Raw genomic sequence first — 23,304 nt, forward strand, 5'->3', positions numbered from 1 at the left:
ATCTCATGAAGGTAGAGAGTAGGATAATGGTTACCAGAGGCTGGGAAGGGTGAGGTGGATGACAAAGATAGGTTGGGTAATGTGTACAAAAATACAGTTAGAAGGAAGAAGTTCTAGTGCCTGATAGCACAATAGGGTAACATACTGTATTGGGTTGTTCTTATGTTGCTCTAAAGGAATACCTGAGACTGGGTGATTCATAAAGAAAAGAGATTTAATGGGCTCACGGTTCTGCAGGCCGTACAGGAAGCATGGTGCTGGCATCTGCTTGGCTTCTGGGAAGGCTTCAGGGAGCTTTTACTCATGGTGGCAGGCAAGCAGGAGCAGGTAGGTCACATGGCCAGAGCAAGAGCAAGGTGTAGGGCCAGGGAGGTGCCACACTCTTTTAAACAACCAGATGTTGTGAGAACTTACCCACTACCAAAGAGATAATGCAAAAATCATTCATGAGGAATCTGCCCCATGATCCAAACACCTCCCACCAGGCCCCACCTCTAATATTAGGGATTATATTTCAACATGAGATTTGAGGAAACAAATACACAAACTATATCATATAGTTAACAATAACTTATTGTATATTTTTAAATAACTAGAAAAGAAGATCTGGAATGTTCTGAACACAAAGAAATGATGAATATTTGAGGTGATGGATATCTTAATTACTCTGATTTGATCATTATACATTGTATGCAAATATCAAAATATCACATGTACATCATAATTACATACCTTATTATGTATCGACAACAAAATATATCCATGTATCCATTCATTCACCTATCAGGGGAGGGAGGGGGGAAAAGATATAACAAACTAATTAGGAGGAAAAGCAAGCAAACCCTTACCACCTGGATTCAGGATGATTACCTTTTGTCAGGAAAGGTGGGAAAATGAGATACTGAGTAAAATGTATGGTTAGATATAGGTTATTGCTAAAGTCATAACTTCTGTTTTCACAGGAGTTCATTGCTTTATTATTGGTTAATATAATGTAATAACTAACCACATATCTAAATTAAAGCAAGAGAGGAAATAGTCACTGGCTAGACAACTGCTTACCAACATAAAACTCATGTTTTTATTCTTTCTTTGCTAAAATGAGAAGGGAAATTCTGTGTGTGTGTCAGGGTGGAGGTGATAGGAGTCTCCATCCCATCATTCACTGAGTTTATTATTTCAATCTTTATATTGCTCAATTATTGAAGTTTTATTTGATCCTTTTCTTTTCTTCTAAATAGACTTGATAGTCTCCTTTTCCTGGCTCTTTCAAGCTTTCCTTTTATTTGAACATATTAAACATTCATTTTATATTCTGTATCTGATAATTCAAGTAACTCTTACTGCTTATTTGCTCTGCTAGTTTTCACTCATGGTATCTTGTGCATTTGTGACTTTTTTTTTTTTTTTGAGATGGAGTCTCGCTCTGTTGCCCAGACTGGAGTGCAGTGGCACGATCTCAGCTCACTGCAACCTCCACCTCCCAGGTTCAAGCAATTCTCCTGCCTCAGGCTCCAGAGTAGCTGGGATTACAGGCATGCACCACCATGCCTGGCTAATATGTACCACATTTTCTTTATCCAGTCTGTCCTTGATGGGCAGTTGGATTGATTCCACGTCTTTGCTATTGTGAATAGAGCTGCAATGAACATACATGTGTATGTATCTTTATGATAGAATGATTTATATTTCATTGGGTATATACCCAGTAATGGGATTGCTGGGTCAAATGGTATTTCTGCCTCTAGGTCTTTGAGGAATCACCACACTGTCTTCCACAATGGTTAAACTAATTTACACTCCCACCAACAGTGTAACAGTTGACTTGAGATATGGCCATACTTCCTGAAGTAATTAATTCTTTTAAAATTTGTATTTTATTGTAATTTGTATTGTATTTCAAATACAAATAATTTGCCTTTATTTGTATTTTTAGTAGAGATAGGGTTCCACCATGTTGGTCAGGCTCTTCCATAGGACTGCTGCAGTTTGCTGGGGGCTTGCTCCAGACCCTAGTTGCCTCAGTTTTTCCCAATACCTGGAGGTATCACCAGCGAAGGTTATGAAATAGCAAAGATGGTAGCCTGCTCCTTCCTCTGGAAGCTCTGTCCCAATTGAACAGTGACCAGTTGTCAGCCTGAACGCTCCTGTAGAAGGTGTCTGGAGACCCCTGTTGGGAGGTCTCAGCCAGTCAGGAGCAATGGGATCAGGAACTCACTTAAAGAAACCATCTGGCTGCTTTTTGGTAGAGCAGGTGTGCTGTGTTGGGGGGACTCTTCCTTGCCCAGACCACTTGGACTCTCTAAAGCCATCAGGCTGGAACAACTGAGTTGATCAATCTGCAGAGATGGTGGCTGCCCCTCCCCCTGGATCTCCATCCCAGGAAGAGATCAGAGCTCTGTCCATATAACCCTGGCTAAAGTGGCTGAAGTTCCTGCAAGGAGGCCCCACCCAGTGAGGAGAAACGAATTGGGGTCCCACTGAAAGAAGCAGTCTGGCCACAATCTGGCAAAGCAGGTGTGCTGTATTGTGGGGGACCCTTACTCATCTGGACCATTTGGATTCTCCAAAGCCATCAGGCTGAAATGGCTGAGTCAACCAAACTGCAGAGATGGCGGCTCTCCCTCCGTTCAGGGAACATGGTCCCAACTCAGGCAGACTCCAGCCTGTTGCCATTGGTGGGCTGGAATTCCAAGCCAGTGGGTCTTAACTTGTGAGGTGCCGTGGAAGTTGGACTCACAGAATGATGCTGCCGGGCTCCTTGGATTCAGCCCCTTTCCCCGGGGTATGTACAAACGGGTTTCCCACCTTGCCAGGGATCCTGGGAACAACGAATGTAAAACTCCTGAGTCTGTGTGTGTGTGCCTCAGTGGCCAGTCTGCCAGAACTCCACACAGCTCTGTGTATTGAACCCAAGGCCTTGGTGGTCTGGGCTCATGAGCAGGTCTCCTGATCCATGGGTTGCAGAGATCCATGGGAGAAGCATGATTCCCCAGGCAGGGTCGCACATTCACTCATTGCTTCCCTTGGCTGGGTATTGGGGTTCCTTTGGCTCTGTGCCACTCCTGGGTGGGCCATTGCCTCACCCTTCTTTCCTCAGTTCTTCGTGGGCTGTTTGCCTAGTCAGTCACAATGCGAGAACCTGGTGATTTCAGTTGAAGGGGCTGAATTCACTCACCGCTTTCATTCCTCTCCCTGAGTGCCATGGACTGCAGCTGCTTCAGCCATCTTGGCCTCTCTCTGTGTTTGTGATTTTTGACTGTGAGCTATTCATTTCCCTTTGAACCTCACCTGTAGTATTCTTTGAGGCCTGAATTGAAGGAGATTTTCTCAGAAGATAATTTTTATTTGCTTCTATTGGCCACCTACATACTACCAACCTAGGTCCATTTAAATTCTCTGGTTGAGGGTTTTGAACCACAGAGATAGTGAATTTAACCATGAACCCACATGGAAGTTGACTTGTGGTTATGGATTCTTGGAAATTTCCTCCAACATACGCCAATATGAAGGCAAAGATGTTTCAATTCATCTCCAACAGATTTTCGTTGGAGATGAATTGAGCGTTTATTTTCCTATTTTAAACTTTGTATGGAGCCCTTGGGGTCTCAGCTTTATTGGAGGACTTCCTATTAGATATCCCTCAAAGCTCAAGGTTCCTAGCATTCAGCAGAAACTTTCAGCATGAAAGACCTACTTGTTGGCACTTGGTCAGGCAAGTTTCAAAGAAAGGCCCTGACATCTTCAGACACAAAAGTTGATCCTAGCAAGTTTTTTTTTCTGTCCTCAATTGAAGCAACTCTTCATGCTTTGGAAATGGATTTACTTTCTAGAAAAAAGTAAAAGCAGGTTAGAATTCAGAGTCCCTGCTTCTATTTATGTGGGAGCTTGACAGATTCCTTATTTTTTGCCAGCTCAGAAAAGCATTTAAAAATAAATATTTTTATTTTGTAATTGCCAGTGTAGTTACTCCAATTGGGAGTATAATTAATAGTATATAACCTAGCATTCTGTCAGAAATGGAACACACTAGTACTTTCTTAATGGCTACTGACAATTGACTACTTTTGTTTACACAATACCTAAAATTTGATTGCTAACCTTTTTGTGGTAGGATAGCCCCAATTACAAGCCATGTTCACTTTGGGCATTTAACAGAAGTATGCCATGGATACATTAATCCAATTTATTTTGCATTCTAGGGGAAAATCATCTAAGCTAAATAGAATAAAATACCATCTTCAACAAGTGTGATAAAATCAGGTGTATGTGGCCTTTCTAACAGAAAGTCAGTATCATAATATGACAGCCTAGGCTGACTAGAGGACTGGATCATAAATATGACTAAGACTGACTTCAAATTACCAAGTAAGAAAACATATGAATGACCATAACTCAACATGATCAAATGTAACATAAATATATGTAGAAATACATATTCTGTTCTCTTGAGCTCAAACAATAGACTTAGGAAAGGGTTCCTAAAATGTCTGACATTAACCTAAGGTCTTAAAAGATGAGTAGGTGCCTTCAAAAGGCAAGTTAAAAAAAAAAAAAGAATTCCAGACAAAAGGAACGAGCTTATGCAACAAGAAGGCAAAAAAGAGCAAAGCAGATTTGGTGAACCATGAAAGGTTATGAATGGTGCAATAGATGGTATAAAACAACTCAAACCACTCAAACCAGAAAATATTATTCCAGGCTTCTTTACCCCACACTTTTGATTGGGAACCAATAAAGTATCTTGTAAAATCCAGCTAAGACAGTTGGATCGAATCAATTAAAGGGAGGCCAGGCATGCTGGCTCTTTGTAATCCCAGCACTTTGGGAGGGCAAGGCAGGTGAATTGCCTGAGGTCAGGAGTTCGAGACCAGCCTGGCCAACATGGCGAAACCACATCTCTACTAAAAATACAAAAAAAAATTAGCTGGGCGCAGTGGCAGGCGCCTGTAATCCCAGCTACTTGGGAGGCTGAGGCAGGAGAATCGCTTGGACCTGGGAGGCAGAGGTTGGAGTGCACCAAGATTACGCCATTGCACTCCAGCCTGGGCGACAAGAGTGGGACTCCATCTCAAAAAAAAAAAAAAAAAAAAAAAAAGAAAAAATTAGCCAAGTGTGGTGGTGTGCACCTGTAATCCCAATTACTTGGGAGGCTGAGGTTGCAGAGCCAAGATTGCGCCATTTGCATTCCAGCCTGGGCAACAAGAGCAAAACTGTCTCAAAAAATAAATAAAATAAATGAAAGGGCACTTTACTCATTCTCAGTGATTGCCACATTAACATTATCATGCTAATGGATTCAGTCCATGACACTGAATTCTCAGGTGTTGCACTTAAGAATTACAACCTAGAGTTCCTCTAGTTAATTCTAAGGTAATTACACAGTTGCCTTTGTATGGATCATTTTGTACGTAAGCCCCACTGTGGCCCCCAGAGCCTCTGCCTTCAACTCATTTCCAAAACAACAAAGCAGGCCCTGGTCAGGTTTATGAACAGAGTATCCCCAACTATATTCATTCTTCTCAACTCCACAACACTTCTTTAATAGCAGTGCTTTTAAATTAACGTAACTTCTTAGGGTAAATGTTATAGCCTTGAATTTGAATCTTGGCTCTGCTCCCTACTGTTATTTGAGCCAGAACTTCACTTCTCCGGACCTTGGTTTTCTTATATCTAAAAGGGGATACAGCCACTTGATTTTAGTGGGATGCATTTGGAATCAAATGAGATGAACAAATACAAGGCAGTGTCCTATGAAACATGGAGTGTGTAGTCTCTCATGCCAGTATTGAAACCCAATGAGTACCCTTTCCCTTAGCAGCTGAGGCTTAGCTGGAGAAACCAGAATTCCTGCTTTCACACCCCTCTCAGGGAATGTTTGATACCACATCTGGCTCTGTAATAGTATCTCAGGTACAGTTAGGAGCAGGCACAAGGGTAAGGTGCAGAGTCACCATAATATCAATGAATCTGTTATCTGATCAATCACTGGTCAGAGGTAGAGTACAGCAGATACATTCAGTGCTGGAGCCGCAAAGTGCTTTTCTCCAACAGTTTTCAGGCTCCCATGGCTTTTTGTTCACTTCCATTGTCCTCTCATCCATAAACCTCCCAGGTCTGACCCCCACAGGTCTTTTACACCCACAATCCTCCCTACCCTTCCTAAGGTAACAGTGAGTGATTCCAACCCAGTAATCTAACCTGACATCTAATGCTCACCTGGCAGCTGTAGCACCAAGAGCCGAGAGCATGGCTGGAAACCATACACAGGGCCCAGATAGACCTACAAGCTGTACCTCTCCACCATGACACAGGTTGAAGAACTGTACCCACTTCTTTTAGCATTAAGAAAGCTGGGGCAGGTCAGGACAACAAACAAAGAAACTCAAGAGACTGTGACACCTGTTTAAGCAAAGCTGTGCTTAACAGATACATCTGTGGTTTCAAGAAGGATAAGCAAAAAGGGTAGCCACGAGAAGGAAGAAGAAAAAGAAAGCAGCCATAAAACACTTTCAAAAGGAGGTCATTTTCCCCCGGTGTGAAATGCACAGATAATTTAATGTAATTTATTTGATTTTCCCCTCTCAGGGTCTGATTTCAGAAAATCAAATTACAAAGTCATCATCACATCCTAGATTTATTACAACTGACCTGCAGGCAAAAGGATAGAACTATTACATAAACACTTCGATTCCATGTATATATCTTAAATAGAGGAGGAATTCAAACAAGAATACAGGATAAAATATTCCAAAGCTCCAAGAAGCAGTTATGTTACTGAGCTCCATATTTTACAGACAAATAAGGCAATATCCCTGCACATTAGCTTTTTGATAATTTTTATACATTTTTCTATGGTACAAGAGAAAAATAACCAGAGCTCACAATGTACAGTTCTTACACTATTTTCACAGTTTGTGAACACTATACACCCTTTTGTTTTAATAAAGATACATTGTAATAAACTCCTTGCCCTTAAGTTTATAGTTTATAATAATCTATGATTAATACACTAAAATTGCCTTTTTATGTGGTCATCCACACAATAGAACGGTCAGATTAGCTCCTGGACAGTCAGAATTGCTTTTATCTCCATTTGCATAATGGCAAAGTGACCCTATGCTGAGCCAGACGGGAAGTTGACAGCAGAGAAACAGATTCCTCTTGAGTCCCCGGGAGCAATGGAGGATGATGGCTTGCTGTGGTGGAAGGGAGACATAAAGCAATGTCTCCTTTCAGAACAGTGGGAAGTCTAAAGTTTAGGATACCGTGGGGGAGAAGATAGGGAAATGAGGCAAGTAGATCAAAGAAATAATCACTTTTGAATTCTGCAATTTACAGGGATGTGACTTTAAACAGCACCATTCTCCCTTTATTGATAGTATTTATGACTGTCACTCTGAGAGGAGACACAGCAATACCTGCCACGATTTGGTTCTGCAATGGCATCACCTGCATCTCAGGCCATGGCTGTTTTATATTCCAGTGTGCTTGAACCACTCACAGTGCTGCTTCACTGTCATACAAAGCGTAAGGTTCAGTGCCAGGGTGGCCCAAATAAAACCTAATGAGAACCTGGCTAATGAGTAAGTGAAGAAGCACAAGATACTTAAATGGCCTCTTGTAACAGTGCTGAAGGTTTTGTTTTGCTTTTTGTATTTTTTTCCAGTAGAATTCCAATGCCAAGAAATGGTGGTGGACTACGAGAGGTTCTAGCAGGTGATGAACGTAAAGGCTGCCGTTTCAGATCCTCATCTGGTCCAATGTGTCTCTAGAAAACATGCCTCTTTATCACCTACCACATCAGCTGGGCCCCACTATTCTTAGCCTTTTAAACACTAGCGCACATGAGAGATTTGGGGCTAAAAATCCTTGGTAAGGAACATCCCTGCTAATTGTAAAGGTTTTTTGATATAGAAAAAAGGCAAAATATTGGATTAAGCGAAAGTCACATAGCGACAATAGACCACACGGGAAGGGAAAGAGATTCGGAAACTGAAGACCTGGACCAGTGATGGCAAGAAGCTAACAACTGAGATTTGGTCTTTTGCTGCCTACTAGAAATCTTTATCTAATCAATCAAGGCACATTGCTACTAGCTACTTCTCCCTGTTAGTGAGTTATGATGGCTAAAGTATCAGGCTTGGGACCAAGGGGAAATATATAGCTGCTACAAGTTGTTCCAGATAAAATACTAGAATTAAAAACATCTGTAAACTTTGCCTTCTGTACTGCTTTCTTCTTTCAGTCCTGGTGGTTTGTGGCAGGTGGAACATCAAGTTGGCAGCACACCAAATTCTGAGAATGAAAAATTCTTAGGATCAGCACCTTCTTTGACAAGTGGCAGACTCCTGAGTCTTCTCAATGAAAAGTAGGACTGGTAAAGGAGAAAAGAACACATTCTGTCCTGTCTCAATATTTTAATGTTCACCTCTTTGAACGCAACATGGTTTTTGGTAAAGATAAATTCATTCTAATTTAACATGATATTTCAAACAGGAAATTTGGCTGAGCACATCGATCCCCAAACATCAACTGTAACTGTAAAGCAACAGAATATCACATCAGTAATCTATTGCACTTGGTGAAGAAAGTAAATTCCTCCTTTGTCTCCCAGCTCCAGAAGGCAATGTGTCTCGTTGGCTGTGCAAGCTCTTCTCACTCAAGCCCGAGTTTCTATGTTCAGACATAGTACATCCATCACTGTGTCCTTCCAGGATTTGGAAGTCTGACAAAACACCATTCCAGTAGCTGCATCTCCAGGTTCTGAGTCTAGAAATGAATTTAAGATGTGATCTAATCACAGTCAACAACTTGATCGTACTGACTTCCACATTTCATGAATATGTTCATCACAAAAGAGCAGGATGAGGTCTCTCTGACCAGCACTAACACTGTGTGATCAATCAGGTATTACAAGGATGCACGTTCTAGGTGACAGGAGTATACAGACATGATGGAAACGAACACCAATCTTATTGCACATGGTGTCTGGGCGAGCAATAAACACTGTGATACGGGATGAAAATTCTTTACGTCTTGCTTCCTCTCAGCCCTTTTTTCTAGAGTCTGATGTAGCAGCGATATCAATCGACATACATGGGAGAGCTGGGAGTAGCTGGCATTTGATCCAGGATTTTACAAACATAGCATGCGACCTCAACAGCACGTTCTTCATACATCAAAATAAAGGGATGTTTCTGCAAGAAAATTGAAAACAAAAAAGTCAGAAGTTTGTACGACAGCCCAAACTGAACATTTTCCAATTTCTATAGAACACAGAACTCCAGGCTCCCAACCACACATAGCTGTGAAATACCACAACACTACAAGTTCAGGGAGGTGAGTATGGCCTTTATTCCATGCAGATATGCTAATGGGCATGGGCATGCCTAGAGAGGATATGTGGTAATGATTTCAAGGTGCCACCTTGGCAGTGAGGTCTGGAAAGTTATCTGTATACCAGGGAGTGTTTGTTGAGGAAGACAGCCGAGTTGTTACTCAGCACAAAACGTAGCTGGAGCCTCCACCACACCATCTAAGAGCTAGGAAGAATGACGCAAATACCAGTCACTATTCCTCTTGGGACACCAATATAAATCTCAACCTCCATTTCCCCCATATACAACAGGAGGATCTTTTTACAAAAAGGTCGCAATCCTTTTGACCTCTTCTTTTGACCTTTTAACAAAAAGGCTGTAATCCTTTTGACCAAAAGAGGCCCAAGAGAAATTTGCCCCAGGAGCTTCTTCCCTGTACTCTCCAGAGCTAGGGTCCCAGTATCTGCTTCACTAACCCACCTTTTAAAACTCCATCTCTAGCAACAGTTTTCTTTTACAGCCTAAGTATGTTGACTAGATATTTTTACAGTCATTGGTGGACTGTGATATCATATGTTCGTCACAACATCCTTGGAGAGCTAGTAGTTAAATGTGACAAACAAATGGATCTTTTCTTAAAATACTCCCACATTATTAGATTACAATACTTTCTCCCTGCCCTACCAATGCCACACCCAGTAGACTGCTTAAAACACCCAAGTTCCATGGGATGAATGAGAACTTTCGAAGAAATGAGAATAGGCTGTATGATGTAAATTTGTGTGAGTTTTTATAAAGGCAGAATAAACACAAACTTTTCACTGATTTTTTTCTTATGGCTGCATCCCATATACATAGACTATGCAGTGGAAAATGGCTTCTTAAAGTGAAAGTCAGAATTCTTTGGGGGTAATTTTTATAACATGTTAAGACCAAAATTTTCCATGAGAATTTAGCTAGTATTAGTAGAAAAATCGTAACTACAAGTTTTCTCTTTCCAAATCTTTGTTTAAAAACATTAACAAAAAACACTCAATATAAGTTGAGATGTTTGTTTATAACAGAGAGGCCCACCGCTTGCTTAGTGAACCAGCATGTTAAGAGAGTTCCGGGGTGAGGATGTACCTACAATCCCCACAGTCCCACACTCACCAGAAGCTCTTTATACTTTGGCCTTTTGGATTCATCCTTCGTAAGGCTAAAATAACATAAAAATAACATTATTAAAATGTAGATTCATTTGCCTAAGTATTTTTCTTTTCACAGATGAAATATTACAAAGAATGAAATAGTTCTTTCCTTCAGATCCAAAGTAACAATGCAGACAGCCTGCTAAACACAGTAAAGCACATACAAAAAATTATGACAATCTATAATCTGAAGATTCATCTCTAGGATAGTCAGTGTAGGATGATTAGTTAAAAATTAGAAAAAATATTAATTCTTGAAAATTGACTAAATTGTGGCATAGCTACACAGAATACTACAGTTAAATATATAAATGTTTTATAAGTATAAAATTATTTGTGTACATATATGCTTTTCTAAATGTAAATAAATAGGTAGACAGATACTTATGCAGATACTACCCAAGAGAAACCAGCAATCAAGTAATTCTGGGAGATAAATTATATATACATTTTTATCAATTTATCCTTAAGTTTTTAAAAAGTTTATACTCTGTATCTCAATATGTTCTTTGGTCCAAAAGTTTAAAACAATATAACTTCGCTAAAGACTATATCAGTATATAAAAATGTCTGCTCTGTTGACATTTTCTCCTTGAATTCTACCTTGCCTAATTAAAGCTGCCAAAAGTATTTTCATTTTGTTTATATTTACCTCATCTATCTTTGCCCATATCTTAATCACCATTCCCTTCCAACCTCAATTAATATTTTACCATCAAACATGAATTAATATGGGTAACATAGTTCACCTCTTTCTAAACTCATTGCTGTTTTCCGTATCCCACAACTTCTGTAATGGATACTGCAATGTGCTATGTAGATTCCCTCTTTAAGAAGGAAGGACTTATTCTTTCACTGTGGGGCATGCTGCCAGCAGACGACCCTTTACTATCAGCCTCTTCAGGATTACCACAGCTAAAGAGAGCCACCTTAGCCCTCCTGGGACAGCCCGACTCTAACGACTGATCCACAAAAGTGAATAAAAATCCAAGACCCTCATTCCAAGGCGTGTCAACATAGAGTCGGCTGAGGCCTTCACTGACACAGCACTGCAACTCAACTTCTTCTGCCCAATCTCATTTCCTTCTCATTGGTAGTGCTGATCCCAAGATCACTACCTAGTCAACTTCCTACACTCTTATCTCTGTCTCGAAAGCCTGCTTTCCAGGTATCCAACCTGTGACATCCTTCTTCTGGGTTAACTTTTCTTCTTGGTCAAATACAGTTGGCCGTTGAGCAACACAGATTTGAACTGTACAAATCCACTTATACGTGGATTTTTCTTCTGCCTCTACCACCCGGGATAGCAAGACCAACTCCTCCTCTTCCTCAGTCTATTCAATGTGAAAACAAGGATGAAGATCTTTATGATGATCCACTTCCACTTAATGAATAATATATTTTCTCTTCCTTATGATTTTCTTAATAACATTTTCTTTTCTCTAGCTTACTTCATTGTAATAATACAGAACATAATACATATACAAAACATATGTTAACTATGTTATCAGTAAGGTTTCTGGTCGACAGTAGGCTATTTGTTAGTAGTCAAGTTTTGGGGTAATCAAAAGTTATATGCGGATTTTTGACTGTACAGGGAGTCAGCACCCCTAACCTCCACACCGTTCAAGGATCAAAACAGTCTATGAATTGTAAGTGCTCAGTCTTCCCATTCCTAAAAATGTCTGTATTTCTTCCTTATTGTGAATATTTGAGTGCCTGAGTCTAAAACTTTAGGACCAGGCTGACAATTATTTTCCCTCAGCACTCTGGTGCTGTGACTCCACTTTTTCCTGCAACTATTGTGGCTGGGAACAAATCTGCTGTCAGTCTTATTATCAATCCTTAACAGCTAATCTGTTTTCTCTTCCTGATATTGCTTGGTAATTTTGCTTCAATACATAAATGATGATAAACAAAGGTATAAATTTAAAGGTAAATTTATACCTTTATCATTTATGTATTGAAGCAAAATTGCAGAGTATCAATTAAAATTTACTTTTAAATTTATATTTAAATTTATCTTTAAGCTTATACCTTTGTTTATCCTACATGATAAAGAGACTTCACTTTCAATCTGAAAACCTATACTAAATCAGTTCTCAAATGTTTTCTTTCCCCTATGATCTCTGTAAACATTGCTTCTCCACTTTCAGAGTTGCCTTCTCTATTTCCATTACATGCATCTTAGAACCTCTTACTCTGCAATCTGTTCTGATTCTTTATTGTTTTTCATATAATCTGTGTCATGCTGGGGGAACTTCTCAGCTCCACTTTCTATTTCCCTAATTTTGTCTTCAATTATCTCCAGTCTAGAGAACATCAAGTCTGTTGTGTCTTTTATATCAACAGCTATGATTTTTCCATTTCCAAGACTTCTATTTCCAACTGCTTCATTTCTTCCTCAGTTTTAATTGAATTTATACCTTTATTTCCTTGAGCATCCTAAATATACTGATTTTCTTTTACAGCATATTTCAGACAATTTCATAAATCTATTTCAACTTAAGTTTCTGTTCCATTTTGTTAAATGCTTTCTTAGCATTACACTTCAGTATTCAGGAATTTTGATTTGCAGACTCATTTTGAAATAACATGCTTACCCTCCACGCATATCCATTCATTTGTTCAACACATGTCTGAGTGCCCTACTAATCACTATGAACTGAACTGGGAGCCAGGGATACACACATAGAGCCGTTTTACAGTTGCCTCTATTTCACAGGGCCACCAGTATCAAACAGGGTCCTGTAATGGACCTTTCAAGTTCCACTCCTATGTTGGTATTAGGACAATTACAGTTCCAGTCCTCTGGTTGCAAAACCAGTATCTAAAGCCTTGTCCTTGTATAGTACCATAGCTTGCTTAAAGCTGTGGCCCAGGAAGTAACTGACATCATTTTTTTCATTCTCCAGAATGAAAAATGACCTGGAATCCAGAAAGTCCATCGCATCAGATCTACACAGCATTTTGTAAGTATTTTTGTTGTGTTTTTCACCCACACAGATGTTTTCTTTGCTTTTTTTTCATCTACTGGAGCAGAAAATTATGTCAGTGTATAAACTTATGATGCTATTTGGGTGGAAATCTTAAACTATTAACATTGTCTTCTGTTTCTGAATTACAGCTGACATTAATAATCTGTTATCAATAATTACATTAGCTCCTCTTAGACTATCTAATAAGGTAGCCGTTAGCAAAATTAATTCCAATAAAAAATGTATTTCCTTAGTTACATTAGCCACATTTCAAGTGCCAGCAGCTACCACACTAGACAGAGCAGATTATCGGACATTTCCATCATCTCAAAAAGTTCTATTGGGAGAGCTTCAGCTCTATCTTCTAGTTCATTAATCTCTCTTCAATGATATCTAATCTGTTGAATCCAGCTATTGTTTTATTTTATGCCTTTTATTTCTAGAAGTTCTATTTGGTTCTATTTGTGTTCCCTACTTCTATTTCTAAGCTGCCTCTTTTTCTTTAAACTTATATATTTTTTTAGTTTCCTTTCATTCCAATATTTGAAGCCTTTGCAGATCTATTCCTACTATCCATTGTTTCTGATTCTCATTTCTTTTGTGAGTGTTGAGATTTTTTTGTGGACTACATATTCCACTTGACTTTATTTTTTGGAATCATTTAGTCCTGGGCTGAATGATTTGCTTTTGCTTCTGCCCATCAACTGCGGGCAAGAGGAGGGTATCTTTCCAACCAGGGACTTTGAAAAGTAATTTTTCTTAAAATTAAATTCTCTAAGTATTTTTACCATATTCAATATGAATGTAGATGGCAAATCTACATTTGCTTGGGTTATCCTTTTAATTTACTTTGACTTTTCCTTCTCTCCCATAATCTCCCTCCCTGAATTTCAGTCAACTTCAGAGCTCCATGGATTCCTCAGTTTTGCACCAACTCTTTTACATTTTAAGAGGGACTTGAGGTGGGGCATGGTGGTTCACCCCTGTAATGCCAGAACTTTGGGAGGGTGAGGCAGGCGGATCACCTGAGCTCAGGAGTTTGAGACTAGCCTGGCCAACGTGGTGAAACCCTGTCTGTACTAAAAATACAAAAATTAGCTGGGCGTGGTGGTGCGTGCCTGTAGTACCAGCTACTCAGGAGGCTGAGACAGGAGAATCACTTGAACCTGGGAGGTGGAGGCTGTAGTGAGCCAAGATCATGCCACTGCACTCCAGCCTGTGCGACAGAGCCAGGCTCTGTCCTAAATAAATAAATGGCACTTTAAAATGCTTATCCAGGCCAGGTACAGTGGCTCACGCCTGTAATCCCAATACTCCAGGAAGCCGAGGCAGGAGGATCACTTAAGCCTGGGAGTTTAAGACCAACCAGGGTAATACAGTGAAATCCAGTCTCTACAAAAAAATTTTTTTAAGAAATTAGCCAGGTGGGCTAGGCGCGGTGGCTCACGCCTGTAATCCCAGCACTTTGGGAGGCCGAGGTGGGCGGATTACCTGAGGTCGAGAGCTGACCAACCTGACCAACATGGAGAAACCCCAACTCTACTAAAAATACAAAATTAGCCAGGTGTGGTGGTGGGCGCCTGTAATCCAGCTACTCTGGAGGCTGAGGCAAGAGAATCGCTTGAAACCGGGAGGTTGAGGTTGCGGTGAGCCGAGATCATGCCATTGCACTCCAGCCTGGGCAACAAGAGCAAAAGTCCGTCTCAAAAAAACAAACAAACAAACAAAAAACAAACAGAAATTAGCCAGGTGTAGTGGCACATTCCTGTAGTCCCAGCTACTTGGGGGGCTGAGATGGGAGGATCGCTTGAGCCTGGGAAGTTGAGGTTGCAGTAAGCTGCGATCATGCCACTGCACTCCAGTCTGGGTGACAGAGTGAGTGAGACCCTATCTCAAAATAAAATAAAATGCTTATCCAGCATTTTAGTAGTTTCAGTGCAAGTGTTGTCCAAGATATCTAACGCACCAAAGTAATGTGAAGTGACCACATTCATCCTGTTACAGCTGTTTCTCTGCTCTTCAGGTATTGCTGACTTGGTGTTTTGTATACATTTGTGTGCATGTGTTTTAATTGAAAACTTGTCAAGTCTGATCTTTTCTCAGAATACACCTAGATGTGGCTTCCCTCTACTCTTGTTTAATTTGGTCTGGTATTTTAATCTAAGAACTTGAGTTATTCTTCAAGTAGAAGGAATTTTAATTCTTTGTCTACAATCAGTTAAATAGAATATTTTGGATTTTTCTTCTCTCTTACCATTTACCTCATGTTCATCTTTTTATCCCTTTATTCTTAAAGATTAACTAAAGGGTGTTACTTACAGATCTGGTTAACCTGCAATACTCAATCGGCTATGTGCCACCATTTTCCCCCATTCAGTTCAGGAATCATGTTTACTATCTGAAGATAACGTTTCTGGAATTCAAATTATTCCCTCCTTACAATTTTTTATCTTGAATTTTTTTCTGTGACATTTTAAAGGAAATACTTGTTTACATTTTTTAGGTACAATTCTCCGAATCACTGAATGTTTTCATCTGTTAGTGATTTTTCTTTATCACAGTTAATCTCAGCTATGGATTCAGGTAACTCTGAGAAACCGGTGGAGAGCCACCATTGCAGCATTATCACCTAGGTGGAGAGCCACCATTGCAGCATCATCACCTAGGTGGAGAGCCATCACTGCAGCATCATCACCTACTATAGGGATTTATTTTTTGCATTTGCTCTAACAGCGTGCACTGTGTTCCTGCCCTCTACACAACACAGGCATTGCCGTTAGAAGTTATTTCAGCAAAGCTTGAGCTTTTCTTTACAGGTCTTGCCTGCTAAGAGAAAGGCAGGAGTAGATACTACCACACTGTCCCAGCTGCCTGTGAGACCTAGCACAGAAGGCATTTCCTTAAGACATTTCAGGATCGAGCTTTACTTCCTAATTAGCTGTCCCACAAGTTGCCTCTTCTTCCAGGTCTGCTGCCCAAGCTACAGAGTTGTTTATGGGTCTTATATCCTCCTAGTGACTTTTTATATTCCCCTCTGCACACGATAAATTTTGGATTAGGCAATCCATCCCTGAATTCGGTCTTATCCACAGCCAGAGTTTCACAAAAATTCCTCAAGGATAACATTTTCTTTTCCCCCAGGACAAATAAAGAATTTTTCCCCTTAAAAAAAATTCCATTGGTGATTTCAATATATAGTTAAATTGGGAAACAGTTTAAAATATGGGCTGAGATCTGAGGAGAGCAAAATCACTTGGTGACCACTGAACAGGCCCTAAAGACAAAAACTCCTTATCTGAGCAATTTAGAAGGGAGCAAAAACCACCCGATGACTATCAAACAGGCAATCTGGAAGCAAAATTCCTTATCTGGGGAAAATCAGAAGTAATTAAACTTCCCAGCCTGGCACAGTGGCTCATGCCTGTAATCCCAGCACTTTGGGAGGCCTAGGCGGGCATTATTACTTGAGGTCAGCAGTTCAAGACCAGTCTGGCCAATGTGGTGAAACCCCATCTCTATTAAACATACATAAATTAGCCAGGCATGGTGGCATAAGCCTGTAGTCCCAGCTACTTAGGAGGCTGAGGCAGAAGAATCGCTTGAACCTGTGAGGCAGAGGTTGCAGTGAGCTGAGATCGCGCCACTGCACTCCAGCCTGGGCGACAGAGCAAGGCTCCATATTAAAAACAACAACAACAACAACAACAACAAAACCCAAGAAGTAATCAGACTTCCCTATTATCTAAAGCAGGCATTGGTTCCAGATTTTTTCCCCCCAAAAATTTTGTAAGTAACTAGAATTTCTATACGTCTCCAGAATGCCACATCGAAATTCACTGTGCAACACTTGCTGACATTAAGGAACCAAAATTACTATAAATGTAATCATGTATTGTGACCTACGTGGTTAATATGGTCCAAATTTCCCTCAAGCTTTAAGGTCCGTAAATATCCCTAAGGAAAAATCCACTGTGGCATGCTCAGCACCCTTCTGCACTCTTCTGCAGCATTCTTTCTTTCTAATAAACTTTCCTTTTTCAAACCTGTACTGTTGTCTGTAAATTCTTTTTATCAACCCATGAGTCGACCATTTCCCAATGCCGAGGACTCAGATACCTCAGTTGGCAAGGTCTTCCTTTTGAACCATTAAGTCTTATCCTTTTTTTTTCCTTAGAAAAACTTTTAATTGAAGCAGACATACACAAAACACAGCTCCTAAGTGCAGAACTAAAATAAAAGTTGACAATATTCTGACTTCCAATACCTTATATTGTTTGCTTTTAACTTTCATATAGAAATAGAACCATACATGCTGCTTTCTGTCTTCTTTCACTCAACATCATTCGTGAGATTTACTGAAGTTGCTGAGTGAAGCAATGGTTCTATCTTCTCTGATGCTATATACTGCTGTATACATAATGCTACAACTTATTATCTGTTCTACTGCGGGCAGTTTCTAATTGTAGGTTATAAATGTGCTTTTCTGGACATTCTTACATGTGTCTTTTAGTGTATTTATGTCCACACTTTTGTTGGATATATAGTTAGAAATTGAATTGCTGAACCATGGTGTATACATCAACCACATCAGATCAGCTATACTGGATATTGCTCGTTTTTCAAAGGAACTGTACTAATTTATACTCCTACAAGTTATGTATGAGACTTCTGGTTGCTTCAGATCCTCATCAATACTTGGTACTGTCAGTATTTTAAACTGTGGTCATTCTGGTAATTATAGTGGTATTTCACTGTAGTTCTGACCTGCATGTCCCTGATTACTAATAACGCAGAATGAATGCAGTAAATTGAGTATGTTTACTGGCCTCTTGAATATCATCTTTTAAGTGCCTTTCAAGCATTTTGCTATTTTTGGTTGTTATTTTTAATAAGTGTTTTACATTTTTAAGTATTCTTTACATATTCTGTGTAAAAGTCCTTTGTCGAATATAGGTATGAAAAATATCTCCTCCTACTGTGTGGCTTGGCATGTCATTCAGTGCTGTCTTTTAATCAATGGAAGTTCTTAATTTTAATGAAATCCAATTTTTTTATCTTTCTCTTAGGTTTGGCTGCTTTCTACGTTCTGTTTCAGAAATCTTTACCCAAACGTAATGAAAACATTCTGCCATATTATCCCGTATGTGCTTTTAATTTACATAACTGAAGAAATTCAGTTTGGCAGAAACCATTCAAGGAGAGGGAAGTCATGAGAAATGTGGCCAGAGCGGGCCGGGCGCAGTGGCTCATGCCTGTGATCCCAGTGCTCTGGGAAGTCGAGACGGGTGGATCACGAGGTCAGAAGTTCGAGACCAGCCTGGCCAACATGGTGAAAACTGTCTCTACTAAAAAAAAAAAAAAAAAAAAAATTAGCTGGGTGTGGTGGCAGGTGCCTGCAATCCCAGCAGTACTCAGGAGGCTGAGGCAGAAGAATCGTTTGAACCCGGGAGGTGGAGGTTGCAGTGAGCCGAGACCGCATCATCACACTCCAGCCTGGGCAACTGAGACTCCATCTCCAAAAAACAAGGGAAAAAAAAAAAAAAAGAAATGTGACCGGAGCAATAAACCAAGTCCAGATCATTATGGGTTCTGAAAGCCTAAATTAATTAATTTTAAGGACAAGAGGAAGTCTCTAGGATAATATTTCTCAGTATTTTTTTCATTATTTATCCTCCCCATCATGAAATTTAAATATGATAGATACAGTGCATATCTGTTTATATTCTATGCGGCCCTTTGGAGGACTAAAAACCATTATACAATCTAAGATTTTCATTTCTCCAAGATCAATTTTTGCCTCCTTAGGGTCAATATCACCCTGTTAAGAATGCATACTTTAGACAGAGAAATAACATGATCAGATATACATCATAAAAAATACAACTCTAATAAAAAGGGGAATAATTTGGAACAAGGCAATATTGGATTATAAGAAAATCAATATTGGATTATGAGAAATCTGAATGATCCAGGTTAGAGATTACAGGCAATGTCCAAGACAAAGAGTGGCAGAAAGAATGGACAAATGTGAAGAGCTAATATGAGCAAATTATGAACATAAGTACACTTCAATGTCGACTTTAATGATTTGAAATGACATGGAACTATGAACCTACTCAGGGAAAACAATGGGACTCCAATGTCTAAAACTGTCACTCTATTACGGCATCAAGGGAAACAGAAATAAACATGTACAAGTACCAACACATACAGAACAAAACCAATAAAGAGATCAAGAAATTAAAAAGAAACCCTGATGGAAGGTTCACAGGTGATCATTTTAGATATTATACTCTATGACTTACACAGATTATTTTAAGCAAATATGTCATAAAAATGACATACATAAAATGATCACATTTATGCAATTATATAAACTATCCATATTGTGTGCAAATTAATACAGAATTGATTGTTTTTTAAAAGGAGGAAACAGCCAATTTCAGTCATCCTTATGTCCTTCTTCTACCTAGAAAATCTTGAAGTATTCCTCTCCCCTCTGAAAAACCAACACAAAAGTAGAATTTGGTTACAGAAGATGAAAGAGACTTAAAAACTATAGTCAAACAAATATTTTTTAATTTTTCATACAAAGGAGGGCAATGTTAGATCCTGATATAAGTCTATAAGACCTAAAATGAGTAGAGAGAAACTGCATTCTTAGCAGAAAAAAATTATGAGAAACCAAAAGGTATTTTCAGGAATAAACAGAAGATACACAAAATGCTCTGAGGCTTTTTGTTCATAGCATGTCTTATATTTAAATCATGTTGGATAAACAAAATAAATGTCAAAAATATTCAAATGATAACACAAAAAGATTTTATTTAAAAGAGACTAAAACAGTATAAAGCATGATTATATTACTGCATATCTGCATATGTTTATTCTTAGGTGCTACATATACACAAACACACAACAAACTATTAAAAAGGTAGACAACAACAGGTGTGGGGTTCACATCCTCCTTGGAGTAAGGTTTCAGAGAGCAAAGATATATAGTTCTACCAACTACACTTTGCATGTGGATGTGACCCTACTACATATAACCAACTGTTTTCTATGTTCTGTCAGAACAGAGATCCAACCCTGAAAGTCTGATCTGGCAAGGTCTTGATTCAGTAAATGCTTCCAGGTGATTTTGGTGCAATTGCACTGTGAGAACCACATTAGAGTAAGATGATCAGTCTCACCTAGAAGTTTAACCTGGTATTTCTTGTACCAGGTACTGGAAGTCTGGAGACAGCAGCTTCTCCACCACTCATGGCTGTTTTTCACCAATACCTGAGTAGCAGAATAAGAAGATGATGCCTCTCCCAGCTAGCTGTAATCTTCCATACAGCCACAGTGATCCAGAGTCCCAGCTTGAAAAGTAGGGTGATGTGACCACGGGTCCCCTTCCTCCATGTAAAGTACCAATGCTGCTAAGACCAAGTAAATCTCACTATTCTCGCCATGTGTGTTCGAACATTCATAAATCAGGTACTCACCACAAGTTGACAAAGTTGATGAAACTCGGGGAGAATTCCCTTTCCTCGGAATTACTCAGCTGCGGAGGATCTCCTTTCACGACTTGTGTTAGTTGATCAAATACACTATTCCACTTTGGATAAGGAAATCGGCCCGTGGCCAACTCATACTAAGAGAACAAAGAGGAAAGGGCAAAATACACCAGGCATCATTTACTACTCCCCACTGGAACGGCCACAAAAAAATCTAAACTACAAGCAAAACTCTTGTAAAGCCTTGAATTAAACACAGGTTAGCTTGGGGAGGAATCTTCAGAATCATAAAGGCTAAGTAGAAGTTATATTTAGAAATCAAGATAATATAGAGAATTCTGAATCAACCAAATTCAAAGACTTGGAATACATGGGAACACAAAACTTAAGCCTAGACAATGTCCCTAAAATGCATGCTCCAGGGCAGCCTCTGGTTCTGACTTCTTTATAAGAAAGTCTGGAAGACTGGTTTTAGAACTATTTTAGTATACAATATGCACAATTTGTAGCCATCTTAGAGGAAGGCCTTGGTCCATAATAGTGGTTAGATTCCTTTTTACGGCAAAAGAACATCCAACAAACAAAAGCCTAATCTGAGCTTGGAGGAAACAATGTGCAAATCCTGCTCTACAGCTATTCTGTAGATACTACAATTTCAACCACAACCAGATTTTACAAGTAGTGAAGAAATCAAGTCAGGGTCAAACCCTGCACCCTGAAGCCCCAATAAAGGGCTCAGGACAGTACCTCTAAGCCACACCAGAAGAGATCCGAAGAGTCTTACGTATGTTCCAATCCTATCAAGGGTCAAAAAAAATATATTCTCTAATAACCAGTGAATCGTATTCTCATCTATCTCCCTTTCTGTTCTGAAAAATAATGAAAACCTACAAATTAGGCCGGACGCGGTGGCTCACGCCTGTAATCCCAGCACTTTGGGAGGCCGAGGCAGGTGGATCAGGAGGTCAGGAGATGGAGACCATCCTGGCTAACACGGTGAAACCCCATCTCTACTAAAAATACAAAAAATTAGCCGGGCATGGTGCCTGTAGTCCCAGCTATTCAGGAGGCTGAGGCAGGGGAATGGCACGAACCCGGGAGGCGGAGTTTGCAGTGAACCAAAATCGCGCCACTGTACTCCAGCCTGGGGGACAGACAGAGACTCCATCTCAAAAAAAAAAAAAAAGAAAGAAAAGAAAGAAAAGAAAAGAAAACCTACAAATTATGCTTTTTCCAAGAAACGTATTTAAATCTGCACCATGGCATAATGAATCCCATTTTACATGCACTAACAGGTTACTGATAAATGAGGATGAGGCTCCAAACATATTACAGAGGAAGACGGCATACAGGAAGAGAGAGAGAACTCTCAGAACACTGATTCCGTTTCCTCCCTAAAGGATGCCTCTGTCAGCTCACTGTTGTTTCTAATTACACACATGTGTGCACAAAAGTAAGCAGGCATGCATGCATACACACACAGAAAAATGTATTCCATTAGCTGAAGTTTCTTTTTGTTAAAATTATAAATGCTTTTCAAGACATAAACCTTCCTGGTTATTCACAGAATTAGGAATAACTTCATTAGATTCCTTCTTGTGTTTTAATAATAGAAGGAAAAGTTGGCTGCATATCATAAAATAAAGGACTTAGGATCTTAGAAATTAATTTCATACATTTCATAATTTTTATAAGATTGTCCCTATGAAAAATAAATTATGAACCAACTGTTAAGTACAGAATACCTTTTAAACAACAAGGTTTAGCTAAAAGTACTAAAAGAAACTTGCTAAAAAATTTTCTGTTAAAACCTTTCACAAAACAAAATTTTCTTTCGGTAAAGAAGTACATACTTGCTTTTAAAACGTAATTGTTTAGTCATAGATAAGTATTTCTGAATTGTAAATATCCTGTGTATGCAAATAGTTGCCTCAGCTGGAAGCTCTAGGTCTTGCTGCAGTCTTTGGGACCAGTTGCCAAACCTAAAAGATGCCCAAGATCCATGTTCTCTCCTGTTTAAAGAAGAATCTCTTCTTTTGCTGGTTGGCTTCACAATGAGAAAAGATTCCAGAAGGTATTTCCTACATTTGGTCACAAAGTAAAGTAAATGAAAGCCCTCTGCAGAGGTGAGCTGTTGGCCTTCAACTCTCTATACGAAGAATTCTCTAGGCCTAGCAATATGATTCATCAAGAATAACTAACAAGGGTATGTGCTTCTGATCACAGAGAAGATCCCAGAAACATGTAATACCAATAAACAAATGAAGATTATTTAATAAGCTACAAAAAAAGCTTATTGCTCTGAACCTGTGTA

The 23,304-nt window shown here is 39.4% G+C and overlaps 1 protein-coding gene and 1 long non-coding RNA gene across 5 annotated transcripts in view; both read right to left on the reverse strand.

Moving 5' to 3' along the window:
- Nucleotides 1-306: 306 nt before the first annotated feature.
- Nucleotides 307-2,362, reverse strand: LOC134735363 (uncharacterized). The gene is made up of 3 exons (XR_010118400.1): nt 2,039-2,362; nt 733-780; nt 307-417 (listed from the first exon to the last, which is right to left on the reverse strand). It is a non-coding gene; the product is annotated as an uncharacterized lncRNA (long non-coding RNA).
- A 4,177-nt stretch (nt 2,363-6,539) lies between these two features.
- The window catches only part of MAP2K4 (mitogen-activated protein kinase kinase 4), a 125,299-nt gene continuing 108,534 nt past the window's right edge, over nt 6,540-23,304 (reverse strand). For 3 of the 4 annotated variants that reach the window (XM_055258037.2, XM_055258036.2, XM_063628332.1), the window contains 3 exons: nt 20,979-21,127; nt 10,473-10,518; nt 6,540-9,200 (listed from right to left, as the gene is read on the reverse strand). In XM_055258037.2, the coding sequence (XP_055114012.1) occupies nt 9,087-9,200; nt 10,473-10,518; nt 20,979-21,127 (309 nt within the window). In that variant the 3' untranslated portion in view covers nt 6,540-9,086. Of the gene's footprint in view, nt 9,201-10,472; nt 10,519-20,681; nt 20,773-20,978; nt 21,128-23,304 lie in introns of those variants that run through there. The other variant, XR_010117955.1, reaches the window with a different exon arrangement.

This window comes from Symphalangus syndactylus, chromosome 20 (genome assembly GCF_028878055.3).
Source record: "Symphalangus syndactylus isolate Jambi chromosome 20, NHGRI_mSymSyn1-v2.1_pri, whole genome shotgun sequence".
In the NCBI taxonomy this organism is placed as follows: Eukaryota; Metazoa; Chordata; class Mammalia; order Primates; family Hylobatidae; genus Symphalangus; species Symphalangus syndactylus.